We start from the raw sequence: 13,915 nt of genomic DNA on the forward strand, positions 1-13,915 counted from the left end.
TAAGCAAAGCCCTCAAATATGCGCATAATTCGAATGCGATTTCAAGCGAATTTATGTATGTACTTACTTACATATGTATGTATGTGCGAAAATGAATTTTCCCCTTCGACCAGCGATTTTCACGTTTTCAAGGCGACGCCAAGCGATTTGACGATGGGTCGTGGTTCAATGTCTCCGGTTCCAGCGTCTCCATGTGCGTGACTCGGCACTTTTATGTGGGGGTCAACTGGCGGGAACATCATGGCTTTAATGCGACTGACTGGGCAATTATGGTTGCAGTGCTCAAGATATTTTACCATTTTAAATCCGCTGCTGGCGATGGGAAATGCGCATAACGAAATTGGCAAATCTTGAAAAATTCTTTGATTATCACAAATTTCCATGTTTTGAAATATCAGAAGATTTGGATGGCTTTCCAAAAAACTTGATTTAATATTTGAATGAGGTTAGCACAAGTTTCTAGAGTTTTAGGTATTATTTAGGTATTATATTTATATATTTAGGTATATTATCTCATAATAATTGTCTATACATAAAAACCATTTCCGAAACACGGCTCACAAAATTCGCTGAACTCGCTCACTTTTGGCGCACTTCAAAGCGACTAAGTGAAAATTAAAGGCCGGGCGAAACGAGTTCATTAAGTGAGTTCCCCTTAAATGGAGGCCATAAAAATGTTGCCGGCTGAACCGAAAAATGTAGATGTAAGAACTGTCATTAGAAGGAAATCGCTTACAATGTCTTAGCTCAGATCTAATTTTAGGGCTTAATGAACACTGAAAGAAATTGTCAGGGAATGCGGAAATGCAATGTAGGCATACATGTGATTTTAAAGAAAGGCAAATATTATAAAACTATGATGGACTACTTTATTTATTTAGCTTTCTAAACGTTGGAAAACCAAAAGAGAAATATAACATTTTTTAGTACGGCTTTCCGAAAATTGTATTAAAATCAATTTGAATGTTTTTTCTCTATAACCACTTCTTTTTTCGACCCTACCCGCATCAAATTCACCTAACTGGCTTTTAATTGTTCGAGACTGTGGGCAGGAGGAGGAATGTCGTCGGTTTCCCTATCTTTTCCAGGGCTCACATGTCTCCTGGTGTCGGTGACAAAAAAAAAGCAAACAATCCAAGAAAATAACCTCGGACCCATACAGAGTTGCCATTCCGAAGTGGCATGTAACTCTATTTACGACTGACAATAGTCGCCCTTTGTTGTAAACCGGAAAAGTCGCTGTGTTTACCTGATGGCCATATCGCTATCATGATCAAGGCCTGAAATTTCCTGGTAGCTGCAAATCCAAGCTCATCTGGCCCAAGAAGCTACGAGCTCATCTGGCGGCAATGATTACCGAGACAAGTGACAGGCGCATTCCACGGACTTCCTACTTTAAATAGATTGATCAAAGAAGGATGATTATTACATAAAAACTGAAATATGTCATTAAATAAAATTTGGGACCTGTTTTAGCTGTTACGGATCATAAGCCGAGCAAGTCACTTTTCTGCTGATTTTCGGTAATATATTTCGGAATGGGCTTTCGCCATCACTTAGCCAAAAAAGAAGGCACAGCTAAAATGAAGACTGTTTTGTGCTGCTAATAAACCCAGCTAACTATGCCTATCACTACTTTTATGATTTTCGGGAAATCAAATTTTAACAATTTTTCACATTTTTTATAAGGGGTACCCCCATTAAAATTTGCGAAAAATGGCAAAAAATTAGAATTTCCCTTTTTGAATACAGGTCGATAGGAAATTTTGTTACGAATTCAACGGGGTATGACATTCTAGGTTTGGACAACTACTTTTATTGCTATCGCAAAAATTCTGATTATTTTTATCAAAAAAAAAATCAAAAAAAAAATTTTGTCAAAAATCAGATATTTTCAAACGGGGTTTTCGCCATAACTTAGCCAAAAAAGAAGGCACAGCTAAAATGAAGACTGTTTTGTGCTGCTAATAAACCCAGCTAACTATGCCTATCACTACTTTTATGATTTTCGGGAAATCAAATTTTAACAATTTTTCACATTTTTTATAAGGGGTACCCCCATCAAAATTTGCGAAAAATGGCAAAAAATTAGAATTTCCCTTTTTGAATACAGGTCGATAGGAAATTTTGTTACGAATTCAACGGGGTATGACATTCTAGGTTTGGACAACTACTTTTATTGCTATCGCAAAAATTCTGATTATTTTTATCAAAAAAAAATCAAAAAAAAAATTTTGTCAAAAATCAGATATTTTCAAACGGGGTTTTCGCCATAACTTAGCCAAAAAAGAAGGTACAGCTAAAATGAAGACTGTTTTGTGCTGCTAATAAACCCAGCTAACTATGCCTATCACTACTTTTATGATTTTCGGGAAATCAAATTTTAACAATTTTTCACATTTTTTATAAGGGGTACCCCCATCAAAATTTTCGAAAAATGGCAAAAAATTAGATTTTCCATTTTTGAATACAGGTCGATAGGAAATTTTGTTACGAATTCAACGGGGTATGACATTCTAGGTTTGGACAACTATTTTTATTGCTATCGCAAAAAAACTGATTATTTTTATCAAAAAAAATCGAAAAAAAAATTTGTTGTCAGAAATCGGATATTTTCAATCGGGGTTTTCGCCATAACTTAGCCAAAAAAGAAGGCACAGCTAAAATGAAGACTGTTTTGTGCTGCTAATAAACCCAGCTAACTATGTCTATCAATACTTTTATGATTTTCGGAAAATCAAATTTTAACAATTTTTCACATTTTTTATAAGGGGTACCCCCATTAAAATTTGCGAAAAATGGCAAAAAATTTGACTTTCCATTTTTGAATACAGGTCGATAGGAAATTTTGTTACGAATTCAACGGGGTATGACATTCTAGGTTTGGACAACTATTTTTATTGCTATCGCAAAAAAACTGATTATTTTTATCAAAAAAAATCGAAAAAAAAATTTGTTGTCAGAAATCGGATATTTTCAATCGGGGTTTTCGCCATAACTTAGCCAAAAAAGAAGGCACAGCCAAAATGAAGACTGTTTTGTGCTGCTAATAAACCCAGCTAACTATGCCTATCACTACTTTTATGATTTTCGGGAAATCAAATTTTAACAATTTTTCACATTTTTTATAAGGGGTACCCCCATCAAAATTTGCGAAAAATGGCAAAAAATTAGAATTTCCCTTTTTGAATACAGGTCGATAGGAAATTTTGTTACGAATTCAACGGGGTATGACATTCTAGGTTTGGACAACTACTTTTATTGCTATCGCAAAAATTCTGATTATTTTTATCAAAAAAAAATCAAAAAAAAAATTTTGTCAAAAATCAGATATTTTCAAACGGGGTTTTCGCCATAACTTAGCCAAAAAAGAAGGCACAGCTAAAATGAAGACTGTTTTGTGCTGCTAATAAACCCAGCTAACTATGCCTATCACTAATTTTATGATTTTCGGGAAATCAAATTTTAACAATTTTTCACATTTTTTATAAGGGGTACCCCCATCAAAATTTGCGAAAAATGGCAAAAAATTAGAATTTCCCTTTTTGAATACAGGTCGATAGGAAATTTTGTTACGAATTCAACGGGGTATGACATTCTAGGTTTGGACAACTACTTTTATTGCTATCGCAAAAATTCTGATTATTTTTATCAAAAAAAAATCAAAAAAAAAATTTTGTCAAAAATCAGATATTTTCAAACGGGGTTTTCGCCATAACTTAGCCAAAAAAGAAGGTACAGCTAAAATGAAGACTGTTTTGTGCTGCTAATAAACCCAGCTAACTATGCCTATCACTACTTTTATGATTTTCGGGAAATCAAATTTTAACAATTTTTCACATTTTTTATAAGGGGTACCCCCATCAAAATTTTCGAAAAATGGCAAAAAATTAGATTTTCCATTTTTGAATACAGGTCGATAGGAAATTTTGTTACGAATTCAACGGGGTATGACATTCTAGGTTTGGACAACTATTTGTATTGCTATCGCAAAAAAACTGATTATTTTTATCAAAAAAAATCGAAAAAAAAATTTGTTGTCAGAAATCGGATATTTTCAATCGGGGTTTTCGCCATAACTTAGCCAAAAAAGAAGGCACAGCTAAAATGAAGACTGTTTTGTGCTGCTAATAAACCCAGCTAACTATGTCTATCACTACTTTTATGATTTTCGGAAAATCAAATTTTAACAATTTTTCACATTTTTTATAAGGGGTACCCCCATCAAAATTTGCGAAAAATGGCAAAAAATTTGACTTTCCATTTTTGAATACAGGTCGATAGGAAATTTTGTTACGAATTCAACGGGGTATGACATTCTAGGTTTGGACAACTATTTTTATTGCTATCGCAAAAAAACTGATTATTTTTATCAAAAAAAATCGAAAAAAAAATTTGTTGTCAGAAATCGGATATTTTCAATCGGGGTTTTCGCCATAACTTAGCCAAAAAAGAAGGCACAGCTAAAATGAAGACTGTTTTGTGCTGCTAATAAACCCAGCTAACTATGCCTATCACTACTTTTATGATTTTCGGGAAATCAAATTTTAACAATTTTTCACATTTTTTATAAGGGGTACCCCCATCAAAATTTGCGAAAAATGGCAAAAAATTAGAATTTCCCTTTTTGAATACAGGTCGATAGGAAATTTTGTTACGAATTCAACGGGGTATGACATTCTAGGTTTGGACAACTACTTTTATTGCTATCGCAAAAATTCTGATTATTTTTATCAAAAAAAAATCAAAAAAAAAATTTTGTCAAAAATCAGATATTTTCAAACGGGGTTTTCGCCATAACTTAGCCAAAAAAGAAGGCACAGCTAAAATGAAGACTGTTTTGTGCTGCTAATAAACCCAGCTAACTATGCCTATCACTACTTTTATGATTTTCGGGAAATCAAATTTTAACAATTTTTCACATTTTTTATAAGGGGTACCCCCATCAAAATTTGCGAAAAATGGCAAAAAATTAGAATTTCCCTTTTTGAATACAGGTCGATAGGAAATTTTGTTACGAATTCAACGGGGTATGACATTCTAGGTTTGGACAACTACTTTTATTGCTATCGCAAAAATTCTGATTATTTTTATCAAAAAAAAATCAAAAAAAAAATTTTGTCAAAAATCAGATATTTTCAAACGGGGTTTTCGCCATAACTTAGCCAAAAAAGAAGGTACAGCTAAAATGAAGACTGTTTTGTGCTGCTAATAAACCCAGCTAACTATGCCTATCACTATTTTTATGATTTTCGGGAAATCAAATTTTAACAATTTTTCACATTTTTTATAAGGGGTACCCCCATCAAAATTTGCGAAAAATGGCAAAAAATTTGACTTTCCATTTTTGAATACAGGTCGATAGGAAATTTTGTTACGAATTCAACGGGGTATGACATTCTAGGTTTGGACAACTATTTTTATTGCTATCGCAAAAAAACTGATTATTTTTATCAAAAAAAAATCATAAAAAAATTTTTTTTCAAAAATCGGATATTTTCAAACGGGGTTTTCGCCATAACTTAGCCAAAAAAGAAGGCACAGCTAAAATGAAGACTGTTTTGTGCTGCTAATAAACCCAGCTAACTATGCCTATCACTACTTTTATGATTTTCGGGAAATCAAATTTTAACAATTTTTCACATTTTTTATAAGGGGTACCCCCATCAAAATTTGCGAAAAATGGCAAAAAAATAGAATTTCCATTTTTGAATACAGGTCGATAGGAAATTTTGTTACGAATCCAACGGGGTATGACATTCTAGGTTTGGACAACTACTTTTATTGCTATCGCAAAAATTCGGATTATTTTTTGCCAACATTTTGGCCAGAAATTTGAAATCATTTATTGGCAGAATACGAATAGTTGTCATAAATGATTATTTTTTTTATTTAAATGTACAAAATATGCGAGTTTTTTTGGGTTTTTTGAAATGGGAGCTTCCAATTTTTGTTTACCAAAGGTGAGCGATCTAGTAACTTGTTGGGTGATTAGCAAGCTGTTCGTGGATGGCGAGGACGAGGGCCTTCAGTTGGCTTGTGTCCATTTCGCGGATGAGGCACAATGCGGCCGTGAACAGATTGCTATTATGAGAACGTCGCTTCTCCAGACTAGCGCAGGTCGTGGAATAGGCGGCGGGCATCGGTGGTGATGGGGATATCCTCTCCATATGGTTTTGGGCTATTAGCATGGCAGCAGCGGAAGCGTTGGCGACCCTGTGACCCGGGGGATTCTGCTGACGCTGCTGAACCTGCTGTACCGACTGTGCCGGCTGTACCGGCTGCTGATCATGCTGATCCTTCGGCACAGGATGTGGATTGGGCTGCATGCACCTGCTCATTTTTTCACTCGGGATTTTCCTTCGGCCCTGTGGCGATGGACTCCTTATTCGAAACTTTTCCCTAACATCGCGGGCATCCCCGCCAGCAAATCTATTCGGCCTGGGCAGCTGCATATCATCGTAGTTTTCACAACCCTGCCTTTCCCGCTGCTCGAGCTCACGTTCGTGCTCCTCCTTCTCACGCACCCGTTCCCGCTCCTTTTCTATCCGATCGAGACATGCCTTGACCTTGGGACTGCAGCCGGGCTTTAAGGACGTCTCCGCTACCGGAGCAACGATCGCACTCTTTTGCTCCGGGTAGTACTCGTGCCGCAGGGCGGCCTGCACCTCCAGGTCGGAAACGTCTACGTTGTCCAGCTTCTTCAGATTGGGCAGCTTACGTAGCACACATGCTCGATAGTCGGCGCCAGCGGCATCGGAGCACGGATTGTTCTCCAGCCAGAGTGATATTAGGGATCGGGCATTGGACAGGTGATTCAGCTCATCGAAGCTTGTTATGTCGTTCTTGCGCAAATACAGCTCCTTTAATCGAGTGCAGTTCACCAGACTGCTCAGCGTATTGATCTTGTTCAAGCTGAGGGCCAGGACCTCCAGGAGCGGCATCCTAAGGCAAATGGTGATGTCCACCAGGTCGTTGCCCCAGGCATTCAACCTCACAGCCTTGCGGTAGTCGGAGCACTTGGCCTTGGTTTCTACCAGCTGCTCTGTCAGGCGGTTTGTCATCATGAATAACAATGAATTTAATTTGGATATTAAACAAAAGAAAGGCGAAATGAATTTACTAAACTACTTGGAAAAAATTTCTACAAATTTATAAACAAAAATTTTCACGACAATTTTCTTCCAAAAATTTTGGTTAGTTTTCGATGTGCTTATGAAAAGAGTTGAGATCTTACTGATGATGTGAGCCTCGCTTTTCAAACAAGTTAAAACACATTCTTCAAGGCTTACTTTTCATAAAAATAATATAGTTTTGCTGTTTAAAAAAATCAATCATTAACATTCTCTACTTGGGTAAATATTTTCCTCATTCATACGAAGCACTCGGCTTAGTACGGATATCAAAACGGGAAACAAATTTAATTTTTCTACGTTTACATTTCTCAACAGATTTTGTAAATTTTTCAAAAACCTATTCTCAAAAAATCGATGTTAAGTAGGCGCATACTAATAATTGTCAACTAACCTAACGTTATTCCTCACTCCAAAAACAAACTCTGTTCGGTGCGGTCATTTTTATTAGTAAAAAGTAAGATGTACAAAATTTTACAAAAAAAAAAAATAAAAAAATTAAAATGTTTCATTTTTCTTTAGAGATTTTGATAAAATTGTCTAAGCCAGAATGCTGATCGTCGAAATGAACCCTTTGGAGAGAGCACTAATGAAGTGCTCGTCGATTATTCGCAAGTGGGTGAATAATTCCCTGAAGTCGAACATTCAGTGCATCGAGGAACTGTCATCCGGAGCCGTCTACTGTCAGTTTATCGACATGGTCTTCGAGGGAGCTATGCCACTCGATGATGTCATCTTCGCTACTAATAAAATATCGGACTTCAGGAAGAACTTTATTATACTAAGGAAATGTATAGATAAGCTCAAAATTCCGCTGCTGGTTCCCATCGAGGACCTTGTTTGGTGTGACTTCGATGCCAATATAAATTTTGCCGCAAATTTTTACTATGCTTTCCAGGAGTTTAGCGCCAGCAACCCAGAACGGGTTAAAGACTACAACCCACTGGCTGCACGGAAGTACCAGAACTTCTCCATGAAGGCACCGACCTATGTCTCCCGTGGAACTGATGTCCCGAATCTCGATGAGCTCGATCCCCCAGTAATGGAAGAAGGGATGCTGAAAGATGGCTATAACCAGGATAATACATATCTCCAAGAATGTCATACAAGCATCACGGTGGCTCGCGATGGCCGCTTTTATTTTGGGAACGATATAGATCCCCTGGAGACCGAAGTCTAGATCTATACGTCTAGCAACACATCAACCAAATTTCATTTCGGCCCTTTCCAAATATATTCGGAACTAGTTGCGGTGTTACGTTCACTATACTATACTACAAAAAAAACGTCAAATAAAAAGCGTTTACAGCATATATAGTTTAAATGGGTTGGGTTATTATATAGTTGTATAGTTATATAGTTGAGTTATAAATAGTTGTGTCAAAATAACTCCAAGTCTCGCGGTCTATCGGTAGCTGTCATCGATTGATAAAACCAATAATATATCGAGCTCGAGTAATCTACTGGTCACACTTTCACGACATGTGGTATCGGAGGTGCACATTTAGCTAGATACCATCTTTAGCAGTTTTTCATCGGCTTGTAGTTACATATTTCAGTTATATATTTTCATCACATTGATATTGAGGTTAATAATAAGGTTAGTTATTTACTTGAAATGAATGTTGTACTCCGAAACATAGTTAAAACCTCGAAAAATATATATTAGCTATTTTAAACATATGACCTAGCTACATTTCAAAAGCCCGACTGCGCAGCACTGCTTGGCGTCAGTTGCAAAATTTACTTACCTGGCCTACGTTGACGATTGCCAGAGGCTATGGACGAATCCTCGCGACAGCACATGGAGGACTGCTTCCTCCGCAGTCCCAGCAACATCCGCACCACGTGAGTACGCCGCTAGTCCCGCAACGAAGTTCATCTTTAATTACATACATTCACAATTCCTTGACAAAAGCAACGTGCCCGCGGTGCCAAAATCGCAGGCGGCTGACAACAAGTCCCGGAAAACGGAACTCCACGTCCTTCGTCTTAGCGATGAGTCCCGCCAGATGACCATGGACACGCTGCGACAGATCCACGGACCGGAATTCCAGCTGGACGACATCAGCAAGTACAAGGATCGTGGACGCGGAGGTCATGGCGTGAAGCACTCCTACTGGCAGGATCGCGGCACCCTGGTGGTGCAGAGTGTCCAGGGCGTGAGCTCAACGCGTGGCAACGACAGTGATGGGGATCGCCTGCGCCGATATGCCTTGACCAAACTGGAGAACTACGGCTTCCAGGCTGTCCACTGTCTGGAAGCTTATGAGCACTGCTCCGGCGACACGGAAGCCGCTCTACTGCTTTTGTACCGTCACTATATGAGGATTCCCGAGGAGGAGCAACTGGCTCTCGAGCCACCCAGCGAGCAAGAAATATTGGACATGCGCGCCGACGAGAAGGAGGCCCTGGAGTCCATCTACGATAAGGCGTACGAGGAGCGAGAGGCGAATCGCGTGTGGAACCTCAAGTTTCGCATCGACCACCTGTTAGCCCACAGTCCCTCGGAGGTGCGAAAGGCCAGGGAGGCCGTCCTGGCCGCCGCTGCTGCCGCTGCCGAGGCGGCGCTCCACAAGAAGAAAAAGGCTCCCTTACGGTGTCGCAATTTCGATCGGGATGGCACCTGTAAGTTCGGTCCTAAGTGCCGGTTCGCTCACATGCCTCAACAACCCACGGAATCGGACACGCCCAAAAAGGGTAAGTGTCGTGGAAAAGCTTATAAACTTCGTTTAATTCAGAGCGCTCACTGAATACCTTATATTTTCCGTACTCCTTCAGATAACGTTGACGAGAACGATAATGAGCTGTGGTTTCACGTGGAAGTGCGCTTTCCACCAGGCAGTCGCTATCCATATGAAGCGCCCTTCATCTACCTGAAAACCACCTGTCACGACATACCGCACGAGCTACGCCTCCGCTACGCACGCCACCTGTACAAGGAGGCCAGAGAGATATGCCGGGATGGCATTCCCTGTGTGTACAGCATATGCGATCTGCTGCAGTCTAATGAACAGCTGGCCGGACGACTGGACACATCTGCTTTTCCCTCGCCCAAGCGATCGCTCTTCTACGTTGACCTAGAGGGCGGTGGAGTGAATTCGGATGCCGAGCAAAATCAGGCACCGAAACCCTCTCATTACACACGTGGTAAAACGTCGCGAAATGATGGGGGTCACCAGCGAAACGTGGAAGCCCAGACGAGAGAGAATCGCCGCCTGTTGCAGCAGTTTGTGGAGCGACGAAAGGAGGAAAGCTACCAGAAGATCATAGATGGCCGGAAACAGCTGCCTGCCTTCGCCGAAATTGAACGAATTTTAGCGCAAATAGAAAGCGCGCCGGTGGTGGTAATATCTGGTGAAACGGGGTGTGGCAAGAGTACCCAAGTGCCGCAATTCATTTTGGACAATTGGTTTTTCCGTGCCCTTCAGCTGCCAGCAAAGGAGAACTTGCCACACGTAGAAATCATATGCACGCAACCGCGACGACTCTCGGCCATCGGAGTGGCGGAGAGAGTGGCTGCCGAGCGTCTGGATCGTATTGGTCAGCTCGTGGGTTACCAGATCCGGCTGGAAAACAAGGTGTCGCAAAGCACGCGACTCAGTTTCTGCACCACAGGTATCTTGTTGCGGCGATTGGCCTCGGATCCGCTACTAGGAAGCGTCACCCACGTCATAGTGGACGAAGTGCACGAGCGCTCCGAGGAGTCGGATTTTCTATTGCTAATTCTGAAGAACCTGCTGCGGGAACGCAAGGATCTGAAAGTTATTCTCATGTCAGCCACGCTCAATGCCGCTCTCTTTTCGGATTACTTTGGCGGCGCTCCCGTGCTGGATATTCCTGGTCGAACGTTCCCAGTACAGCAGGTCTTTTTGGAGGATATCCTCGAGATGAGCAACTTCGTCATGGAGTACGACAGTAAGTACTGCCGCAAGCTAAAGAAGCAGGAGCAGGAAATACTGGAGCGTGAGCTGGAGTATGCCGATGTCCAAGCATCGGGAGAGGCGCCAGGCAAAAAGATTAAGGACGAAAAACTAACTTTGGCCGAGACTTATCAGCGATACGCAGGTAAGTGACTGCATAGGACAACACGACTCCAACCGCTTATCATTCCTCTGTGATATTCCCATTAGAATATAGTAAGCCCACATGCAAGAGTATTTACCTGATGGAGCCCATGACTATCAATCCAGAACTGATCGAATCCGTACTGAAATACATCGTTGATGGCTCTCACGACTGGCCCCGCGAAGGAACCATCCTCATATTTCTGCCTGGTTTCGGGGAGATCCAAACCGTGCACGATTCCTTGCTGGACAATGCTCTATTTTCTCCACGCGCCGGCAAATTCATCCTGGTGCCTCTGCACTCTGCCCTTTCGAGCGAAGATCAGGCGCTAGTCTTCAAAAAAGCACCGCCCGGTAAACGAAAGATCGTGCTGAGCACAAATATAGCTGAGACTTCGGTGACCATCGACGACTGTGTGTTCGTGGTGGACTGCGGCCTGATGAAGGAGAAGTGCTTCGACTCAAACCGAAACATGGAGTCACTGGACCTGGTCTGGGTCTCTCGTGCCAATGCCAAGCAGCGTAAGGGTCGCGCCGGTCGTGTGATGCCTGGTGTGTGCATCCACCTATACACCAGCTACCGCTATAATCACCACATTCTGGCCCAGCCGGTGCCAGAGATCCAGCGAGTGCCACTCGAGCAGATTGTGCTGCGCATGAAGACGCTGCAGACGTTCGCCTCACGCAACACGCTCTCTGTTCTCCTGGAGACACTGGAGGCGCCAACAGAGGATAGTATATTAGGTGCGTTGGCTCGATTGAGGGATGTGGGCGCACTCGATGCAGAGGACCAATTGACCCCGCTGGGCCATCATTTGGCAGCCCTTCCTGTGGACGTGCGCATCGGCAAGCTGATGCTATATGGAGCGATCTTCCAGTGTCTGGATAGCGTCCTGACCATCGCCGCCTGCCTAAGCAACAAGTCCCCCTTCGTAAGTCCGCTCAATAAACGCACGGAGGCGGACAAGTGCAAACGTATGTTCGCACTGGGCAAGAGCGATCACCTCACCGTCCTGAATGCATACAGAGTAAGTTAGTCTTTCATAATAATACAGGATCTGCAATAATGTTTCATTGTTTTAAACAGAAATGGCTGGATGTTGCGCGTAGGGGAAACTATGCAGCAAGCAGAAACTATGCCAGTGAGCACTTTCTGTCGCTGAACACTCTTGAGACGATAGCTGATATTAAGTACCAATACCTGGAGCTGCTCGTTTCCATTGGCTTTGTGCCGATCGATGTGCCGCGTAGGCGCAAGAATGCCTGCGACAATATACTAACACTGACGGGTATGATGTGGCACATAAAACGGAACAAAATGGTTTTAAAATATTGAATTGAACCCTTTGCAGGTGTGGAGCAGAACCAAAACGGCGATAACAACATGCTGCTGACGTCGCTCCTTTGCGCCGCCCTCTACCCAAACATAGTGAAGATCATGACGCCGGATCGCGTCTACATCCAAACAGCTGGCGGTGCTGTGCCGCGTGAGCCGAGTCACCACGACCTGCGCTTCAAGACGCGCGGCGATGGTTACGTGAAGATTCACCCGTCGTCGGTTAACTCGCAAGTGGCCGTCTTCCCGGCGCCGTTCCTCGTCTTTCAGGAGAAGGTGCGCACCAGCGCCATCTACATTCGCGACTGTTCGATGCTTCCACTCATCGCCATGGTCCTGTTTGCTGGCAGCGACTTTAAGGTGGAGCTACACGATGGGGACTTCCTGTTCCTGCTGGAGAGCGGTTGGATTATTTTGAAGGCCCACGATCTCGAGACCGCTGAGATGGTGCAGTGCCTGCGGACGGAAATGATCAGGCTGCTCGAGGAGAAGATTCGCGATCCGTGCCTTAACCTGCTGCACCACAAAAATGGCAGCCGTATGATCGCCAACATCGTTCACTTGATCAGTAAAAACAGCTGAGACGCTACTCACTTCAGAACTATCCAAATCGTTTGTACATTTTGTGTTATAGCTGTTATAGCCAATATTTAAAAGCCTGTAATATATACATACGTTAAACCAGACAAATAACGAATCACCGAAACGATGCCTTTAAAATGGGACATGGAGAAATGGATTTTACAATACGATGCTCATCTAAAACGATATTCATGTGTTGCTGCCCCATTGAGTTTTGATTTTGTTGTTTTTGTTTAGTTAAAAAACTCAAATGCTCTGTAATACATCAATATTATTGGTATCTATTCCCTCACACCCGTTAATACTGATTTGTCAAGTTTAATAAACGATCATTATTTATAACATGGTTGTTAGAGCCTTGATATTATTTGCTCTCAATCAATATCTTTTAGTGATTGATTAGTACATAAATTCATATTATGACTACAGTTGATGCCATGGAAAGGATTCCAAATAAGGTAATTGTGCTGGGAACATTTCTACTGGAGCAAGTTGATAGATTCACTGAAACTCTTGAAGGAGTTTCCCAATACCATCCATCAATCTTTCGGATGATTGATTGATTCAACCGGAAGGGCGCCCAAATCATCACCAGGTGTCAACCGCAAATCGATCATTACCGTTCGGTTGTCCGCGCTCCAAATGGCGGCATCCAAGACTATAACTTTGGAGAACCGGGGGCCTGGTGCCCCATCAATTACAATTCGTTTAAATTTATTTAAATACACTCGGATTTGTGGCGGCCACTTTGCGAAGACAGGTGAAATGCCGGTTCCAGGGCGGTTCCATCGATACAT

The 13,915-nt window shown here is 41.7% G+C and overlaps 3 protein-coding genes across 3 annotated transcripts; 2 read left to right on the top strand and 1 right to left on the bottom strand.

Annotated features, from left to right (window-relative positions):
• Positions 1-5,908: 5,908 nt before the first annotated feature.
• On the bottom strand, positions 5,909-7,245 carry LOC6551495 (protein C21orf2). Its single transcript, XM_001977154.2, has one exon. The coding sequence runs from the start codon at positions 7,065-7,067 to the stop codon at positions 5,973-5,975; it is 1,095 nt and encodes a 364-aa protein (XP_001977190.2). The 5' UTR covers positions 7,068-7,245; the 3' UTR covers positions 5,909-5,972.
• A 146-nt stretch (positions 7,246-7,391) lies between these two features.
• LOC113564632 (microtubule-associated protein RP/EB family member 1-like) lies at positions 7,392-8,313 on the top strand. The gene is made up of 2 exons (XM_026982969.1): positions 7,392-7,590; positions 7,656-8,313. Exon 2 carries the CDS (start codon positions 7,684-7,686, stop codon positions 8,311-8,313), a length of 630 nt encoding a protein of 209 aa, XP_026838770.1. The 5' UTR covers positions 7,392-7,590; positions 7,656-7,683.
• A 511-nt stretch (positions 8,314-8,824) lies between these two features.
• LOC6551497 (putative ATP-dependent RNA helicase DHX57) lies at positions 8,825-13,242 on the top strand. Its single transcript, XM_001977156.3, has 6 exons — positions 8,825-8,981; positions 9,052-9,833; positions 9,915-11,201; positions 11,267-12,228; positions 12,288-12,489; positions 12,553-13,242. The coding sequence occupies exons 1-6, from the start codon at positions 8,914-8,916 to the stop codon at positions 13,116-13,118; spliced, it is 3,867 nt and encodes a 1,288-aa protein (XP_001977192.1). The 5' UTR covers positions 8,825-8,913; the 3' UTR covers positions 13,119-13,242.
• Positions 13,243-13,915: the final 673 nt, after the last annotated feature.

This window comes from Drosophila erecta, unplaced genomic scaffold, assembly GCF_003286155.1.
Source record: "Drosophila erecta strain 14021-0224.00,06,07 unplaced genomic scaffold, DereRS2 tig00000279-arrow-arrow-pilon, whole genome shotgun sequence".
In the NCBI taxonomy this organism is placed as follows: domain Eukaryota; kingdom Metazoa; phylum Arthropoda; class Insecta; order Diptera; family Drosophilidae; genus Drosophila; species Drosophila erecta.

Excerpts from the sequence above, each read along its gene's own strand:
- LOC6551495 (XM_001977154.2), bottom strand. The coding sequence starts at position 7,067 with ATGATGACAAACCGCCTGACAGAGCAGCTGGTAGAAACCAAGGCCAAG.
- LOC113564632 (XM_026982969.1), top strand. The coding sequence starts at position 7,684 with ATGCTGATCGTCGAAATGAACCCTTTGGAGAGAGCACTAATGAAGTGC.
- LOC6551497 (XM_001977156.3), top strand. The coding sequence starts at position 8,914 with ATGGACGAATCCTCGCGACAGCACATGGAGGACTGCTTCCTCCGCAGT. Across the intron at positions 11,202-11,266 it reads GACTTATCAGCGATACGCAG|AATATAGTAAGCCCACATGC; the intron begins GTAAGTGACTGC and ends TATTCCCATTAG. Across the intron at positions 12,229-12,287 it reads CCGTCCTGAATGCATACAGA|AAATGGCTGGATGTTGCGCG; the intron begins GTAAGTTAGTCT and ends TGTTTTAAACAG.